The 18593-nt window shown below is 38.0% G+C and overlaps 1 protein-coding gene across 8 annotated transcripts in view; it reads right to left on the bottom strand.

Moving 5' to 3' along the window:
- Nucleotides 1–18593, bottom strand: part of TCF12 (transcription factor 12) — a 160771-nt gene that overhangs the window by 16508 nt on the left and 125670 nt on the right. For 5 of the 8 annotated variants that reach the window (XM_082290808.1, XM_082290811.1, XM_082290810.1 and 2 more), the window contains 7 exons: nucleotides 13493–13598; nucleotides 12226–12365; nucleotides 11760–11904; nucleotides 10181–10245; nucleotides 6017–6095; nucleotides 1350–1423; nucleotides 353–424 (listed from right to left, as the gene is read on the bottom strand). In XM_082290808.1, the coding sequence (XP_082146934.1) occupies nucleotides 353–424; nucleotides 1350–1423; nucleotides 6017–6095; nucleotides 10181–10245; nucleotides 11760–11904; nucleotides 12226–12365; nucleotides 13493–13598 (681 nt within the window). The remainder of the gene's footprint in view (nucleotides 1–352; nucleotides 425–1349; nucleotides 1424–6016; nucleotides 6096–10180; nucleotides 10246–11759; nucleotides 11905–12225; nucleotides 12366–13492; nucleotides 13599–18593) is intronic. The other 3 variants (XM_082290812.1, XM_082290813.1, XM_082290815.1) reach the window with 1 other exon arrangement.

The raw sequence follows: 18593 nt of genomic DNA, 5'->3' as shown, positions 1-18593 counted from the left end.
TTGACAATCTGTATTACAAAAAAAACTGGACAAAACTTTAAGTTACCATTTTTTAAAATGGACCTTCAAAGAGATTATTCAGGTATTTCAGAAACAAAAGCAAGCTATTTGGGTTACTGTCGAAGTCTGTCTTAAAATTACTTTCTTTTAATTACTTTCTCTTATTAAAAGGAATACCAAAAAAACCCCAAAGCAAAACCAATTCTGACATTGCAGCTCTAGAAACTGAAATAGCAGGATGTTGGGAGTCAAAAGATGGGTCATACACTACACTAATTTAAGTTTTTAATGGAGAATCCGAAGGAAGCGTTAATTGAAACACAAAAAGGCACCATCTAAAGTGAAATAGTACCTCACAGACATCCTTTAAGAAGGACATTGCATCTTGCAAATGCTCGTGAAGTTGCTGTTCAACTCGATTTTTCTGGCAAAGTCAAGACAGAACAGGAAGCAAAGCACAGGTTAAGATTAATTCAAAAAAGAGGTGAGGAAATAGCTGATGTGCATGTCAGCAATACATTGTTAGTCAAGTTAATGCAACAGAGATCTGATTATATTAAGATAAGAAAAGGCTAATATTTAACACTGCAGTTATGTTAGGATTCTAAGATGTATGTAACAATTATATTTAATTGCAAAAATATTGAAGGAAAGAAACCTGATTTAACTTATAACTTATTCTTGTTAGACAGAAAAAAATAGAAATTACATCTGTGGGAACTAGAAATATTAAGCACGTAATCAAAACCTTCCCTCAAATTTTCCCTGTTTCCTTCCCAATATTGTATCGGAAATGCAAGAAGGAAGTCAGTAACTTAAATCCTCTGCTGAATCCTCAAAAGAAGAAGATTTACAATGCTGTAGACTACTGCCTGTGTGTTTTTCAGCAAAATGTTTAATTAATAAATGAACATTCCCCATAACAAATAATAATTACAAATAAAATATATTAATACTTTAATAACAGTGTAATGCAAACAAGCCCTAGAGACCGCCATTTGAGGGAGAGAGGGGGAAGGACAAGTAAATGCGGAGGCATGAAGTCTTTATCTTTCTCCAGGCTGAACTTTAGATAAGAATTAGCTATGGATTTGTGAAAAGGTACCAGAATCTCATAACAGCGCTTTAGCACCAGCTGTCCTCAGCACAGAAGCCTGATGCCCAAGGAACAGATGGTGAAAGACACACCCTGCACGTCTTATATTGTTCAACTGAACAGGCCATTTGTTAGCAAAGAATTCATTTGTAATGCTATCCTACTGTTTCCTTTAATGATATGCAGGATTTATACAAAACCAAGCCTCCAACTCCTAAGTAAAAAGTACTATGTTGCTTTCAACAATTCTTACCAAGGAGTGTAGAGAGTTTTCATAGCTGGGAGATGAGGGGGCTTGTCCTCCACTCCTCGACCACTGACTGGCACCTGTCAAAATTGTCTAGGTTAGTGCACAGATTTACACAGCAGAAGTGGGAAGCAGAGACTGTATTTCTCAACATAATTAAACCAAACATATTCTGCATAAAGGTAAGCTAACATATGGGTATACAAAGGAGGACAAATTCCTTCATTCTGCCTTATTGAGGGATAATTTTCATATCCTGGCATCTGTAGGGTTAGATCATTGTCAGTGACAAAAGCGATGACACCTTCAAAGTACTTCAACATTAAAAAAGTGCACTAAATACACACACACCCCGTATTTGAAATACCTGCTTCTGCCTGTGTCACCATAAAAGACCTGCTGAATTCTTCTTCAGATTCTGTCCCATATATGTAGGTGTATAAATATAGTATTAAAATGCACAACAAAAATATTTAAAGAAATCAAACAGACACCAAGTTAAGGATAACTGGCGAACCATTTTTACACCACCTCTCTACTAAACAAGAAAACTTAAAACTGGATCTAAAAGCTTTATCTTGTCTAGTTGTACACCACACCATTTTAGATTACAATGCATTCCAACTTTAGAAGAGTAAAATACACCTAAGTCATTCCCATTTGGTATTTCAGATATACTTAAGATAAATCAGCAGCTGAAGAATCATTGATTGTCCAACAAATGGACAATTAAATTCATATTACCTATACACTGCAAATTCAAATACATAGCCATTCTAATCTGACATAAATATACCTAATCATCATGTAAATTTTAAAAATAATTAGATGTGAAATGCAGTAACTAATAAAGCAGTACTTTTAACACAAAGCCTGAAGTAGTACAACATGTATTTTTCTCACAAACTAATAATGCATCTTTTATAAAGATACTACATGAAATTCTATGGCCATTAGAGACAGCTTCCTTTCAGCCATACAAATGTAATAATAAAGCAATTACATTAATAAATTATGGACATACAATCCAAAGCAGCTCATTAAAGGAAGAGCCTGTGGGCTTGTTCTTTCAATAACAGCCAGAGCTGTACATCTGGAAAACTGGGAAAAGGTTTAATAACATTACAGTTCCTTTGTTCGGAGAGCTGCAAGTAGTTACCTTTTAAAGACAAGGTTGTATTTAGCAAAAAGAGTACAGCCTGCACAGCTATTAAAATACCTAAATATTTCCTTTCTAATTAAAAAAAAAAAATCTCCTATTTCATAAAAGTCCAGAGCTGCCATAATTGTGCTGGAATTCTCTTTTAAAATACAAAGAATTCAGTGAGTAAGTTTATAATTACTGATTTTCACTTCACACAGCTACTCTGAGTCTGGACCCGCAGCCTCCGTCTGCATTACTGTCACTCCCCAACTTGAGAATAATGCTTGGAGTCCCACTTACTTTTGCACAGCCATTAATGAAACAACTACAGAGTATTTTGGTTCAGCATAATGTTCAAATTTTTCCTTGGTCAGGACTCATTTTTAAAGACAAGACTGTGATCAGGAGCACTCCTGCTCTCAGAACTCAGAGTACCGCTCCCTACAGCACAGCAGCAGCTCAGTATGAAGCAGGAAGGTGGCCATGTGAGCAGCAGACTGAAATCCTGTGCACCTCTTCTGACATGCTTGTTGGAGGGTTTAACTGAAGAAGGTACTATTTCTATAATGTAAGCCCAGAACAAAACTCTGAGTGGGACATCTCACAAAGGAGACAAAAAGCAAAGAGGGGAGGGAATAACCAACTCCTCCTGTCCAATGCCCAACCCAACTGCAACCTGCAGCTTTCAGTCACACCTCATCACCGCCGGGGCTCTTCCCAAGCGGTGGCACTCTGCCTCCATGGCTGCAGGTTGCCAGATGGCACTGATTTCCTGCTTGCCTCATTCCACTCCCCCTCCTAGAAGTTTGTGCATGAAATCTACCAATTAAGTTAAAAAGCATCCTGGCACCACAAGCCCTGCAATTAACAACTGCAGCTTTTAATGCAGCACCAACACAACAGCATTAAAAAACAAATAAGCCAGGCAAGTGTTAGGATTTACAGGGGTCACCGACAGCAATCACTGCAGTATTGTTCTTACCCCAAGTCTCCCCAACACTAATCCTCTGGCTCCCCTTTCAAACACACACAGAGCTGCAGAGGGCTGGCTTTGCATCCTCAGAACCCACCGAACCTCCTGAATGCCTCTGATCCTGGCAGAAGGATTCTTAAAATACCGAGGCTCCCACCATTCAGATCCCCATATAAACCTCACATGCATGTACACAATCATCAAAACTATGCAAGACGCTCAGTTCTGGGCATGTTTATGCAAAATTAGAAATTAAATGAGGGCAGGGAAGGCGAGACACACACTATTGTCTCATAATACTTGGGGGTTTTCATCAAGTTGTTCTCCAAGCTTTTACTTAACTGAATTAAAAAACGTCATTAATCCTCATTCAGCAACGTAAGAGCCAAAGAGTCAGTCATGAGCTTATGAACCCCAAGGTCACGCTGGTATCTGTCAGTGCTTTCCCTGGCAGACAGAGGACTCCTACCATAACTTACAATTAAAGGATAGGCAAATTATGACTCAAGCAATCTTTAATACTACGAATGCTAACTAAACAAATACCTAACTGCAAAAGGGGAAAATGACAATGAAGGCTAAAATGCTCCAAAATATATTATTTTAGTACACATAAAACATTTGTTTTATCTGCAATAACTTTTTGGGTCATGACAGAAAATGGCTACCAGGAGTATAAATAGCAGTAAATGCAGTAGTAATTACTTCACATTGTGCTTCACCGTGTTCTTAGTGACTCATCTGGGAATAAAGATAAAAGTCCAGATTCATAAATGAAGGTAATTAACTACTGGAGCAATTTACCAAAGGCTTGATAAATTCAGTATCACTGAAATTAAAGGGGGTGGGAGGGTATAAATGTGAAGCAGATGCTAAGTTTGAACCTGAAAAGGATTTCAGTATTATTTGCTTATGTCTACTACTGTCTTAGACATCAGAATCCAGAATAAGGAACACAAATTAAAGTGCAAATTTTGGAGAGTTTTATGTGTCATACAGGTTGCAACAGGCAAAAGCAACAACATCAAACGGAAAACACAAATTTTAGTGACCTCAAATTTGTATTCTAAACCTAGAAATTAGCTAGTGCTTTCATGCTTACAAAACGAGGTGTAGTGTCTAATTAGGCAACTCTTGAAAAAAACCTCTTTGGGATCTGTAAAATTTGAAATACTTTGAAATGTCAGAACTTCTTTCTTCCAGCCACAAAATATTTTCAATCCTTGCTTTGATGTAAAAAAGAAAATAATAGTAATTTTCTGATCTGCCTTTTCAGTAGAAGAGAATACACAGAATATTTTTTGTCAACTGTAATCACTAAATCAAAAATCCCATTAATCCCATCATTACTCAATTCAATGTGGATTATTCAGTAATAGAAAAGAAATGCCCAAAGCAGCTGCTCAGGTAAGCCATGTCAGATACTCATTAATCCATTACATCCACAGAAAACCAGAGCAGTGTCCATTAAAGTGAAGGAGTGAAGCATGAATGATGGAGGTTTTGAGTGACATTGCATACAGAGATATGCATATTCACATAGACATGATTATGACTGCATTTTGCATGCAATACCTTTACTAACTTATTCATCTGGATTACAAAAGTGTTCAGCTAGGCTTGTTCTGTACCCTTTTCACCTTAAAGTAATTTTATTATTTTACAAAAAGCAAAATACTCTTGCAAAAAAGTGACCAATGGCCAGGAGCCTGCAGGGATATATTAAACAACAGAGAATAGGGAAACAGACTGTTGTAGAAATGTTAAATAATTTAACAAATTGCACTACAGGAAAGAACAGGGTTAAAGTTACATCATCTTACTTGTAATTCTAGTTCTTTGTTAAACAACAAATTTAAGTCAATGGAGCTTTCACAGCCCTCTCTATACGGAGAACAGCTGTTCAACTTTTACTAGACAGCTGAGGCCACAGTGTCTGTGAAAGCTGCACTACCACAAATAGCTGTAGGCAGCTGCCCACAGTTCATCTCCACACTGGAATGCTTCTTCCCACATTCACACAAAGCACAGGTGACAGAGGTGGCTGCAATACAGAGCATTTCTTTTAAAAAATGCCAGAAATTCTTCTCCCATAGAATGAAAACATTCATTGAAGATATGAATGAAAAAAATTGGATAGTCTCATAGCCGACTATATTTTCATTAAAAGGAACACACATCTGCCATGTTTGTCACTGAAAGCTGCCGCAGAGCCTTAACATATAGCTTTAAAAAACCCCAAACCAAATCAAATCACTCTTCTTGCTCTCAGTGTAAATCTGTACAGATATCTTTATAGCTCTGATAATATATGGTCAGTTAATGCTTCCAAACATTATTTTAATTAGCTGATTTTCAAAGCCAGTTGCCCGGACTCAAGTGAATGCCCCTAACAAAATGTCTCAGAATCTGGATTTATAAATCTTTGTTTTGTACAATGGAAAAATAACCAAAATGCACAAGCAGTTATGCAAGAAAGTTAATGCTGATTTCACTGTGATTCCAAACAGGACGTTTTCAAAACAACAAAGTTACTGATAAATGGCCGGTCTGTACCTGTAAGAGGCGATGGTGATCCAACTGGTGTTGATGGATTCGATGGAAAACTACTGCTGGTATGATCAGGAGAATAAATCTGACAACAGACGAAGAGATTGTATATCAATATATGTTATAATACACAGGGAAAAAAGCTATTAGGATTCTTTTTCATGTTTTAATTTTCACTCTTGATTCTGGATTGATCAAAAACACAATTTGATCCTCCAATCACAGCTCTGCTTTATTCCACTCAAGGCTCTAAAAATGTCCAAAGAACTTTCATTTTCAAGCAGCTGTCCAAATAAGCACAACCTGTATTTCATAGTGACACAAATATAACTGGCCTTCCTTCTCATTTAAGAGCAGCATGAATTACAGCCTTTCTGTCACTGCAGGGGAACGATACACGTAAGAGTTCACAGTACACAGTTAATTATATCAAACAAAACTTCAGGAAAATGCCAATGAATAATGACTTTCCAAACTTCAGAGAGATTTTAGTAGTCAACACATGTTATCTTCTAAAAATTAATCCTTCACAAAATACCAAGAAAGCATTCAGGCTCTCTTATTATTGGTACCTACCAAGCAAAAAACACTTGAAATTTTGTTCCTCTTGCAATGTATTGCAGCACTTAACATGTTTCTCTTATTTCAGTATCAACTGGCCTCTTGAGATACTAAACTTCAACTTACAACAATTCTTTCCTTGCTATTAATGAAATTATAAAAACTATTGATAAAAAGAGAAGACATAATGCTTAAAGCTTTAATTAAAAATTAAAATCTCAAAACACTGGAAAAATTCATTTTATAAAGGGAATTGAATAGATTTAGAGGCTGACTATGGACTTCAGAACATATTTTTATAGGTCATCAGTTCAAACCTGTTTTACTTGAGCAGAGACCAGGATTTGTTAGTCATCAGATGGCAGTTAAAAAAATCTTCACTGGCAGTGTGGTTGATGTCTCTTCACACAGACAATTCGACATTTCAGCATTTAGCCGTCAATAACTTCATTAAGTTGCATATTGTATTTTCTGAACCAACAAAACCAGGACCCGATAGACCACATGCTCCTTCCTGGTCTATCATACTTTTCCATTAGAAAAGACCATCAGTTCCCTAATGGAAATGCTTCCTCCTTTTCATACATGCTAGAAAGAAAATATATTTAGAACAAACTACCTCATACTACCGGAGGAAATTCATGCATTGTACATCAGCATAAAAATAAATCTTGGGTGTCAGTGTAAGAACTGTAGAGAGTTTCAGAGGGATAACATACAGAAAATTAAAATAAAGTCAGAGGCCACAAAGTTTTCTTTGAAACTGCTTGTTTTCCACAGGTCTACCTGCCAACTTTATTTTGCTGTATTTTATAAAAGGGAAAATCTACAGTACAGCAAAGCCCCCACTAAAACACGAGGTCACAATTCATTCTGCACGAAGTCCCTGGCTGCTGCGCTGTTAAATGACCAATGATGAACAACCCTGACACCTTCTGCCAGGCTTAAACGGTAACATGACTCATTTTACTGCAACAAATGAGACTCCTCCTCCTATCAGTCATGGTCCATTCCAATCAGTGGGGTGCCAATATGCCAGGGTCTAATGAAAAGGCTCTTAGACAAAAGCTGCACAATTGAGAGCCTGCAGAGCCAAACCTCGGAGCTGTTAGTCCAATTTTTTAAACACTACAGTGTACATTTCAGTTAGGCTTTGTTATGTTAATGTTATTGAGTCTAAAGCAACAAAGAAACTTAATTCATGAATTACTTTTAGAAGTCAACTTCCCTACATTTTCTTTTCTTTTGTGAAGGGACCAGTGGCTATTTAACTACCGAGACGGTACAAAGGCCTTTACCCTAGTGCTGAGGTAGGAATCAAAACATAAGTTATCACAAAGAGGTCTGATATAATCAACAAAGTTAAACAGTCCTCCTGTTTGATCTCCTCTAAATTAAAGACCAAGTGTTTTGATTTGGCATTAGGCAATGAAATAAACCAGATGTTTCTCCTGCCATATAACCCTCCATGGGCACAATCTTAAAGGGTTATTGTTTGGCAAATGTTCAGGGAAACACATTAGAAATGGCACGAATACCCAGATTTTCTTTTCTTTCTATCTATACTAGTTCATTATCCAAACTAATGCATAATCCACAGGGCTTTGGGAACTTTGTGTAAATACTTTCATGTACAATTCTCTTTCTTGCCTACCCTGAGATTAAGACCACAATTATCCAGGCTTAAACCTAAAATAAAAGAACCTTTGCAAATGTATTATCTGGCCTTACATGTTTAATCACATACTACTCTGTATGGTCTTTAATACCTAAACTGAAGAACAAATGTCGTATCCTCTGATGTTTCGCAGATGAAAGGCCTATTGTGAGACATACATCAACAGAATTTTAGAACTAGAAATTCCTCTCAACAGTTGCAGCGGCAGCATTTAAAAACCAAACAGAAAGGAATATAGTGTCATCTCAGGGGGGAAAAAAAACAGGCACGACAATTGCAGTATTTAAATGTAACTTCGTTCAAACAGAAGAATATCCTTGATTTCCTAGCTGTCAAAATTCATGTGTGTCAGCTTCACCTGCAGGAGAGCCCACCTCCCTCCTCACCCAGCCATGAGCCGTGCTCTCGCTGAGCGCAAGGAGTGTGCTGGGTGCGCGTGGTGCGGGGTGCGGGGGAAGCAGATGGATGAGGCGAGGGATTTGAAGTGTGCAGACTATGGCATGCACTGATAGAGCAGATGGAATGCATCACCATCAGCTATGACAGAAATGATTTATGGAATGACCTGGCTGCTCCTGCCAAGCAACAACACAGGATGACAGAAACAAGTTTCTATGACAACCAGAGCCCACCCACCAGTTAGATTAAACATTTCTGCCCTGACTTCCACTCGCAATATATTTAGTTTTTCCCCAAAACATCAGCCTGGCTTTCTCAGCTAGTGACTTGGACAAAAATACCTGAAAGGATGAGAAAATCATTTAGAGAAGGAGAGCAGTGGAAAATGTCACAAAGTCCCCCAGGTCTAACTGGCCAGCGTGTCAGACTTAACAATGAAATTTTGTTCCGGCTGCAGAACAGCAGACACCCAAATACATCTGCAGAGCAATGAACAGCCTGGAGTATGTGAGCATTGCTATTTCTAGGAGGCAAAATGATCCCAAGTTCTTTTCTGACAGGTCTCAAACAGACCAAAAGAGAGCATTAACTGCCCTCTGGACTCCTGAATTGTTATCTACTTGCTGAATCCCTAAAAGCAACAGGGATATTTTTCTCCTCAAAGCCAGTAGGTCAGAGTTCTCCTCCCCAATATGGACATTACAGACATTATCATATCTGGTAATCTTTTAAGATAGGACTCTCTGAGGGATGCAAGGGTAACGGGATCTACATGAATATGCACATTTGCATTCACTAGTATGAGGTGAGGGATGCAGAACCCAACACAGGGATGGTCATTTAGGGCTTCAAAGTTTGCTCCACACAAGAAATACTAAGTGCTTCCCCAGCCACCATTCCCAACTCTGAAATTTCTGCTGCAGTATATCAATTACTCTTTATAAAAAGTACATCTGATAGTACCAATAAAAAAATAATTACTGTATGCATGCACATGGAAACAGAGCTTACAGCAGATTGAAGATACTTGCCATGTTTTACATCATTCCAACAGGAGTTAAAAGTTGAAATGTATGTGTATACAACATTCTAAAGACTGTTCCATAAATTATAGCTATACAACACAGCATTCAAAACCTCTCAGTTTTATAAGGCCACTGAGAAGGCAGGATCTGCTCTAAGACTAATATTAAAAATATCTGACTTTACCTAAAACACTACAGAAAAAAAAAAATCAAACCTTTAACTTTTTATGATTATCTTTTACTTTGTCTAACCAGCTTTTTAAACCAGACCTGCCTTAAATCTTTTGATCACCTGAAGAAAAAGGAAGTCAGAATGAGTCTTCTCCAAATAAAAGTATTTTTCACTTGCATTTAAAAAGACACTTTTGTAGTATAGGAAATTGCATCATAGTTCATTGTTTTGACTTCATACGTGAAAATTCCTGATTTGATATTATAAAATGAATGACATATAAATAACAGATTAAAATATGTGTTTCAGATCTGAATATTCTAACTGCTACTTACAGATGCCAATGCCTTTCCAAGTGCATCACCTGTCTGTGAGCTTCCAGCACCATTTCCTCTGTTTCCTGTAATGTGGAAAGTAAACCCAACACTTATTTTTAAAGCTGAAATTTTATTTACTTTTATTATTTTATTCATCACACAGAGTTGAGCAACCACTTTTTAAATGGATTTTCTGAGGAAGTCAGTGTCAATAGAATCAGTTCTCATTAGACCTAAAAATTTAATTAAAACAATTAGATTTACATTTAGATGCTCTCCTCTTAAAAGGCAAACACAGTATCACTGTGATAACTTAAGGACCAACAAGTGAAAGCAGCTAGAAGACAAAATTATTTTCTAGGATCATAGTCTAATGAAATGTGAAGAGAAAAATCATAATCAGAAATTACATTATTGCAGCTTATTTCTAAACTGCTATCCACAAAGTGCTGCATGTTTAATTAATTCTTAAAGCCAAATTCACAGAATAGTTCCTTAGGTGCCTCCTCGCTCCCCCTGCTCTAATTCCCTGTGCTGTACTCTCATCTTGAGTTTAAAAAGTCCCCGAGAAGCTCTGATGCACCAAGCTGTCACCCCTGCTCTCAGCTGCATGTCAGTAGCTTTGCGTGCCCTTTTGCTCCACACACCATTAAGCCAAGAGGAAGTCTGAAGCCCTGCCAACTGGAAACACAGAGAGCAACTGAATCCCCTGAAATATCTGCTTTGCTGTAGGAGACAGACCCTTTAAAAGCAAATCTTTTTTCTCCAATTATTAACCTCTAAAGCCAAAAAACATATTGAATGTGAATGTAAGTCATTCACATCAGAAATCCAAATAATGCAACACACACCGTTTCCAAGTTTGTGACAAACTTGGATTTTCCAGCCTGAACTTACCATGCAAATTCTGGGTTCTGTTTAAACATCTTGGTGTAAAACATGTTCCCAAACCAAAGCTAACATACTCACCCTAACTCAATTCCACTTCCTTAAAATGAAGCTAAGTGCAAATCCTATTGAACCAACAAGTGGCATCTACAAGCATTTAATTTCTACAGCTGTATCTTAAGACGAGCAAATATGTGCAAGGAACAGACGATCACCCTGTATTTCTTGCTTCCTAGGTGAGCAGAGAGGAGACTGAACCAGCCACCATCCTGGCTACTCTGTAATCTCTAAAACAGTTAAGATAAGAATTTACGATGCACTTTATCAACCTCCCCAAAGAAACAGCCTTCCTGCCTTTCTCTGGAGCAGTGCTTTGGTGACACAACAGCTCTGAAAACTTCAGCACCAGAACTACCTATATGGACATGTGCATATACTGAACTACAGAAGGACAGCTGCCACTAAGTCAGATGGATCCAGCCCCTGAGCATAGGCTTGACTGTGAAAGCAAATAAACCAGTAAGTCTTAAGCTGACTGAAAACCAATATGCCTCATCTTAGCTAAACTGGGGACAGAAATACTACAGTGGTGAATTTTTCCTGATCTACAAGCATGCCGTAAATTAATCTTACTAATTTTGTGCGTCATGCAGCTCTAAATTCCATTTTCTTGTAAAATGAAAAAAAAAAGGCAGGAAGAACTTTTTACCCAGAATATTATCTGATCCATTGACAGGTGGAGTGTGTGAGGCAGCTACATAAGGTGAACTGCTGGTACTGCCACGATGGAAGCTGGACATTGGAGGAAGACTGGCATTTATATCTGAAGGTGAGACTGAATGCGGGGGATAGCTCTGGAGAGAAGAGAAGCAGACACAAGACATTAAGTAGTTCTTAAATAAATGTTGATATTTTAAGATATCAAATATATAATACCCAGCTCTTTATTACAGAAGAAAGGGACTCATCCATCCTCTGACAGACCACTACACAGCCACAGATTTTTATTTATACAACAGACATAACTAAAAGGACATAAATCTAATACATAAAGTTTGTGATTTCTAACAACTGGGTTTTTAACTGACATACATGAGCAACAAATGAGAAGTTAATTCTCCTAAGTTAGATCTCCATACATGACTATAAACAGATCAATGTGTGCTGAGTCTTACCAAACGGTCATGTGTGTGCAGGCTGCCGTAACTGCTGGACTGGGACATGTGGGAAGACGAGCCTCCAAGCATCCCACCATAGCCAGGCTGGCTCATGCCATTGGATGAACTCCAGAGGTCAGAAGAATTGTGGGTCCCATCTTTTTTTTTTAGTATTTTTTCAATAGAGAAGAAAACAAGAAAAATACTTTTAAAGAAGAATACTGATTTCTCTGTTCCTTTACAAGATTATTTTAAACAAATACATAATTCAGCTACTGAGACTAACATCAGCAGGGAAATGGTGACCAGTTTATACTGCATCTTCTATTTTCATGCCACCACACTGTTGCTGTATTTATTAAAAAAAAAACAAAAAAACCCCACAAAGAAACAACAGAGGCTTTATAGCTGAAATATAATCCAACCACAGCTGAGAAAATACCAAGCACTTCTGCTAATTACACAGACCTTCAGTAAGGCCAGACTTAAATCAAGAGTGTTGATAAAAAGTCCAGACTGAAAGAAGTAATAAAAAAGGTGGTGGAGGGGTAAGAAATTTGGCCAAACAGAACTCATCATAAACATGCACTGCAAAACATCTATTTACCTAAAACAAGCAATTCATAGACTAAGATACCCTAGCACCACAAAAATATAACAACATTTCAAAATAGCAGATTTAAGTAGCTGAAATGACTACATTACATAAGCCTTAGCCTGTGTGTCAGTGCAGTTTCCCTTCTGTAGCACAAACTGAAGTGCTCTGTGAATTCCCACACTGAGACACTGAGCTCTCAATGTGCTCCAAACCCTCACCAGACTGCAGCACGAGCTAATTGTGCGGCGTGAGGCTGAGGAAATGGATTCTTCTGCTCTTGTTTTTTTCAGTGCAACCCCCTTTTTTCTGGCATGCTGGATATACAAGCATTTGAGAACATAAGACTGTTAGCTGATGTTGTACAGTCAAATTCCAGAAGAGTCAATAAGCCCCCACGTCATTTTTCTCTATCACTCCAGTGTGCTGCTCTGAAGCCCCTACAAATCAAAGGATGGGAATTCTGTCCATCTGGCCTGGTGTGTAATCCCTTTAAATTTCAGTCAGCAATTAATGTCATGAGAAAAACTTTACATCAACAGTCAGTTCCCTTCATCTAACTTTTAAAAGTATATAAAACTTAACCATAGGCTCTAGCACAATATGCTCCCTTTACACCTCTTCACTGACCCAGTAAAACAGTGTCTGACTGCAGATTTCTGCCTAAAGGACAAGTGACGTTTTACCCACCTTGCATAAAGAAAGTGCTAGCAAACATACTGCTTGGTGGCTTAGGAGATGGGTAACTTGGAGATTCTCTGTTGAAATCATCAGAACTTGGGGATGGTGCATACACCTACATATTGGAGAGCAATAAAAGCAGGTTAGCAATAACTGGGTGTCGTGTATTAAGAAAACCACAACAGCATACAGATACAGAGAGAAAGCACAAATAAAAAAAGAACAGTGTAGCAAGCCGCAGCATTTGTTGCCCTTGTTTTATTTGCTTTTTAGCAAGTTGCCACAGTACAGAGGAACTACAGTAGAATGATCCTAACAACACACTTTCTGGTGTGCCAACTCAGCCAGGTGGCCTGATAAAAGCCTGAATGCTGATTTTGCTTTCCAAGTGCACGACTCGCACAGACTTGTTGCTTAAGATAAAAAGCAAGATAAAACAACTGGGCCCCAAACAAATTTTATTTTAAAACAACTGTATGCCTGCTTGAATATTTAATTAGCTGGCATCCCAACAATCAGAAAGAAAAAGAACATCTAGTGACAAATGGAAGGTTTTAATGCAACCGTTGTATCATCCATTCAGAAACTCGCACGCCTTTGGAGAGTCATCAGAAATACATGCATGCAAGTCTTCAGGAATAATCTTAAAACTGCAGCAGTGAGCACATAATTTTCACACTGGCCTAGCATTAAAGAAAAGCAGTATTACTGTTTTTTCGGTGTTAACATGCCAGTGGAATGCCCATTCTCAACTCGCAAGCAACAAATTTTCTTTTAAAGTTAAAAATGTAAGATGCCAAATAAAGATAATGACTCAAAGCCTTTCACTGCAGCAACTCTAAGAAGAAATATAAAGTGTATTCAGGAATAAGTTAAGTAAAATGAACGAGGCCCAGAATTCACGGAGTCGAGGACTCTACCCATAGTTAGCTGTTCTATACCGAATATCGCAATGATTAGGGTATATTACAAGATAAATTAAATAAAAAGCAAATCAACATATATGGCAGCAAAAAATATAACAATGTTACAGTGATACTGGAGCATCTTTTTGCCATGAAGTAAAAAATGTGGTATTTTTATCTGTTTATCTAAGTTGTTAAATACAGATAACTTCATAAATACATATATGAAGAATAATTTCACAACTTTAAAGCTTATATAATGCAACTTAAGAAGTGCACTATGCCCTAACATTCACAAGTGATTATTTTGATCCCCTCCTATGCACATACAGGCACATGCATGTTTCTACGGCTTTCAAAACTCTGCCTTGCTCTTTCTGAGATGTTGTTTACCAAGCAAGAGAAGGGCCAGGAAAACCAAGCCAGCCAACAAAAAAGCCTAAGTTCCCCTAAAAAAAGAACCATTGTCCTCCCGGAGGGTGACTGTTCTGATAGGGACATTGAGGATAGTGAAGTGGGCAAGTCCCGCTCCATTTGCATCCCAATCCCCCTCCTCCCGCTGCCGATGGCTTTTGCAGCCCTGCTGCTGTGGAACAAATGGCCGGGATGTGCCTGAGCCAGCGCGCTCTGACATCACCCACACCCAGGCACTGCTCTCGGCCTCGCTCTACAGCAACACCATTTCAGCAAAAGCTCTCCAATCCCACAATGGTGGAAACGGGACAAGGGCACAGGGCATGGAGCCAGGGCACAGCTGTCGGGATGAGCCACGTAATGAAAAGGGCAGCAGGTAAACAGACACCTGGTTAGGAGTCAAGTGGAAAGCTCAGAACTTTAAGTTACATGCTTGTTTACCATTGGTTTTTATTGAAAATAAATGAAATTTTTTTAGGAAAGAAAGCTTTTCGGAAAGCTTCTGCTCAGTATTTTACTCGAAGTTTTTCAGTTTATGGAATAAATGTAAAATAGAGATGCTTACCAGACCTGAGTGACAGAATGACAATACATTCTGAGCAATGTTCGCAGTACATATGTATTTACTCTATATGATGAATGCATGTATATTCCATGCCTGAGATGTATTTTAACAGAAATGTCACTCTGTCAAATTGTAAATAGACGCACTCATAAGACTGCAAACATATTAGGTAAAACTGGGCTTAATTTACAAGTTCTCTGTTGTGCAGAATAACACAGCATATGCTATAGCTGATGGATAATCTATCACTGTCACAGGACAGCAGTGGAAACAAAGCTTTATGACATTTAGCACTGCCATGGAGATGCACACTGATTAATGCCAAGTCACCTACAGCGACGAATATACTTCTCTTAAACTGCAACGTTATCGATGAGATTTGTAAATACAAGCTTCAGACTGAAATTTTAACATTTTACGTAACTGGGTGATTTATAAATATAAAACTGATTAAACACTATCTCAAAAGGGGAATTGAGCTCAAAAACTCCTACAAATGCGTAATTTACAGATACATATGTACAAGTCATTAATATAATAAAAATGTTATGAATTATATAAACGTAAAAGAGGCCCTTCCAAACAGCTACATGAAAGTCCTAGCACAAACACATAACTTCATATAGTTTCTGCTTGTTTTGGTATCTTAACTATAGCTTGCAAAAACATAGCTGCAATGTTATGAAGCTGCACTTGTGCCAGTCTAGATTTTTCAGATCAAAGGGTTCTTGCGGCAAAACACAACTGATGTGGTCTCAAAGACTTCATTAACTCCAGATGTGGGGAAATAGCCAGCCAATTCCACAAAAGGAGTGAGTCTCTTTTAGTTACAATCAGAACTACCCACAAATTAAAACCAGGCCTCTGATGTCATCTGATCACCTGCAGATGAGCGCCGGGTTTTTTCTGGTTAATGATCTAATCATAATTTTTATGTTGCATTACTACAAACAAAATTTAAAAGCAAAGGAGAAATTTTACTAAAATTACCCAAAGTTTATGAGATGCAAAATACAAAGGTTTCAAATAAGAAAGCTGACAAAAAGGATGAAATTTTATTTTTAAGTTGGGAAGCAATGCATCGGCACAAGTGGTCTGTTCACTCTGAAAGGCCCATAGGCACTGGGACCCCTACCCAGCCAAACATACCCCTGTGGCTGCTGGCATGGCTGTGCAGTGGCTCCCCAGTAGGACTCTGTGTCCTACTTAAAGAGCTTTCTTTTCTGCAACAGCTGAGTTAGGGAGTAAAAAATATGACGTGGCTGCTCAAGACGGCCTCTTTTAGCTATTAAACTGATAACACTGACATCCAGGAGGCATCAAACCAGTTTTTCCTGGCTGACATTCCCACTAAGACAAGGAAGGAATACTGTTAAAAGGTCAGCCTGTTTGCAGTCTCCTTGAAGAGGGCTGTCTCCAGCAGGTAGAAGAGGAGCCCATCTTTAATCCCTTCAAAAGCACTGTGCCCAAAGGCACCGACCGTGTCTCCATGCTGACAAGCAAAACACTCTCCCATCATGAATGGGAAATCCCCTTCCGATAAACACAAGCCAAAACCAGTTTTTTTACATGACTTATCGAGTCTTGGACTTGACTTTTTTGGAGCTGTGCTAATATATACATCAATCCTAACGCTGCGGTGCTCCTGAAGGGTTGATAGCCTCTGCTGAGGCAAGTAGGACAAACGAGCTGCAGAGGACATCAAGTCAGAGACCCACATCAGTCTCTCCTGCACCCTGAATTGGCTTATGTTTCTCCAGCAGGAAAGGCAGGATGACAACTCAGATTTCTTTATGAGAGGTAGTGGTGGGGGCAGACTTCAGAACAGAGCTGAGGAGACATTAGCTGTGCGACATAAGGTTTAATCAAAACAAAAGCATCATCCCAGTTCAGAAATCTGCCTTGGGGATTAACACAGGTAATGAACACTACTGTGAAAGTTATATGGATCCAATATATCTAAAACATTTCAAGCATTACTCACTGTTGCTTCTGTTTACCAATACAAGTGCCAATAATATCAACAGTAATTTGAAGATCTGGGTCTACCAAATTTTATGCTAAGTAAAACTTCCAAGTCTCATTCCATAAATGCATTTAATAAATACAACACTTGGAGTCCTCCTGTTGGCATCCATCCTCTTAGGCAATTTTCCTGTTTCAAATTCTTAAATATTTATCAATGTTTAATATTAATGTTAAAAGCAGATTAAAAAAATAGCAGTGGAGCAACCAAACTTACTTCCAATAAGCTCATGCTATCTCAAGACCAAGGCTCCCATCACACACACAGTTTATGAAATTATGAGCTATGTTACTCATTTAAGCATAGTTATTAGCAATTCTTGGAAGTTCAGGAAAATATTTGTCAAGCTGCTTGAGACACAGTTTTTTGAAACCAGTAAAGATGAATAACCTATTCTGGAGCTTGTAAACTTTGCTAAGTAGCCTATCTGCATTCCATCAGCATCAGTCATGCAAGTGCGCAGTGATGAATGATTTGTACATGTGGCAAAACTTTACAGTGTATTATCTGCAGGTTTTGTAGCTAAAGCTAATTTTGCTGAAAAGCAGTTCTAGGAAAAGAACTTGTTTTCATGTTCATTGTATTTTTGACAAAATCAGATACTAAGACTTCAGGAACGTAGAATATTAACTACAATTTTCCATACTCCTCTTTACAGCAAGACAGAAGCCTTCAAAAAAACCCCAACCAAACCCAAGATCCAGTCTAAATTCTTGTTTAACTGATATTTAAGCAAGATGATGAAACGAAGAGCCCTAGTATACAAAGTCAGTATAACCATATCCTCAACCATACTTTTGTTTCCAATACCAAGAGTAAAGGTTTGTGTACTTAAAAAACTCTTCTCACCATCCAGAATGCAAATAAAAGACTCCTTTAAGAGAACAGTCCTGTGTGCAAATCAAACCATACTTTTTAAAGGATGGTATAAAATTCAAACTTCTTAAAGTAGATGAACTGAATTCCATCTTAAATAAATGTTTATGCAGTTTAGGCATGCTATACATGCCTATTTGGATATTTTTGAAATGCAGAATCCCACTGTAATGATACATAGCACAAGTACTTCCTAGCTTCTTCCCTAGGGAATGACTACTTTAAAACAATGTTAAAAAGTGAAAGGCAAACTGCAAAAATCTCAAATTCATTATATAGAAACCTTTTGGCCTGGTTTGTTTTTTTATTATTATTTGTAGTAGT

The sequence above is a fragment of the Coloeus monedula genome, assembly GCF_965178545.1.
Source record: "Coloeus monedula genome assembly, chromosome: 14".
NCBI lineage: Eukaryota > Metazoa > Chordata > Aves > Passeriformes > Corvidae > Coloeus > Coloeus monedula.
The sequence above is the reverse complement of the archived record's forward strand: the minus strand, read 5'-3'. Positions and strand labels throughout refer to the sequence as shown.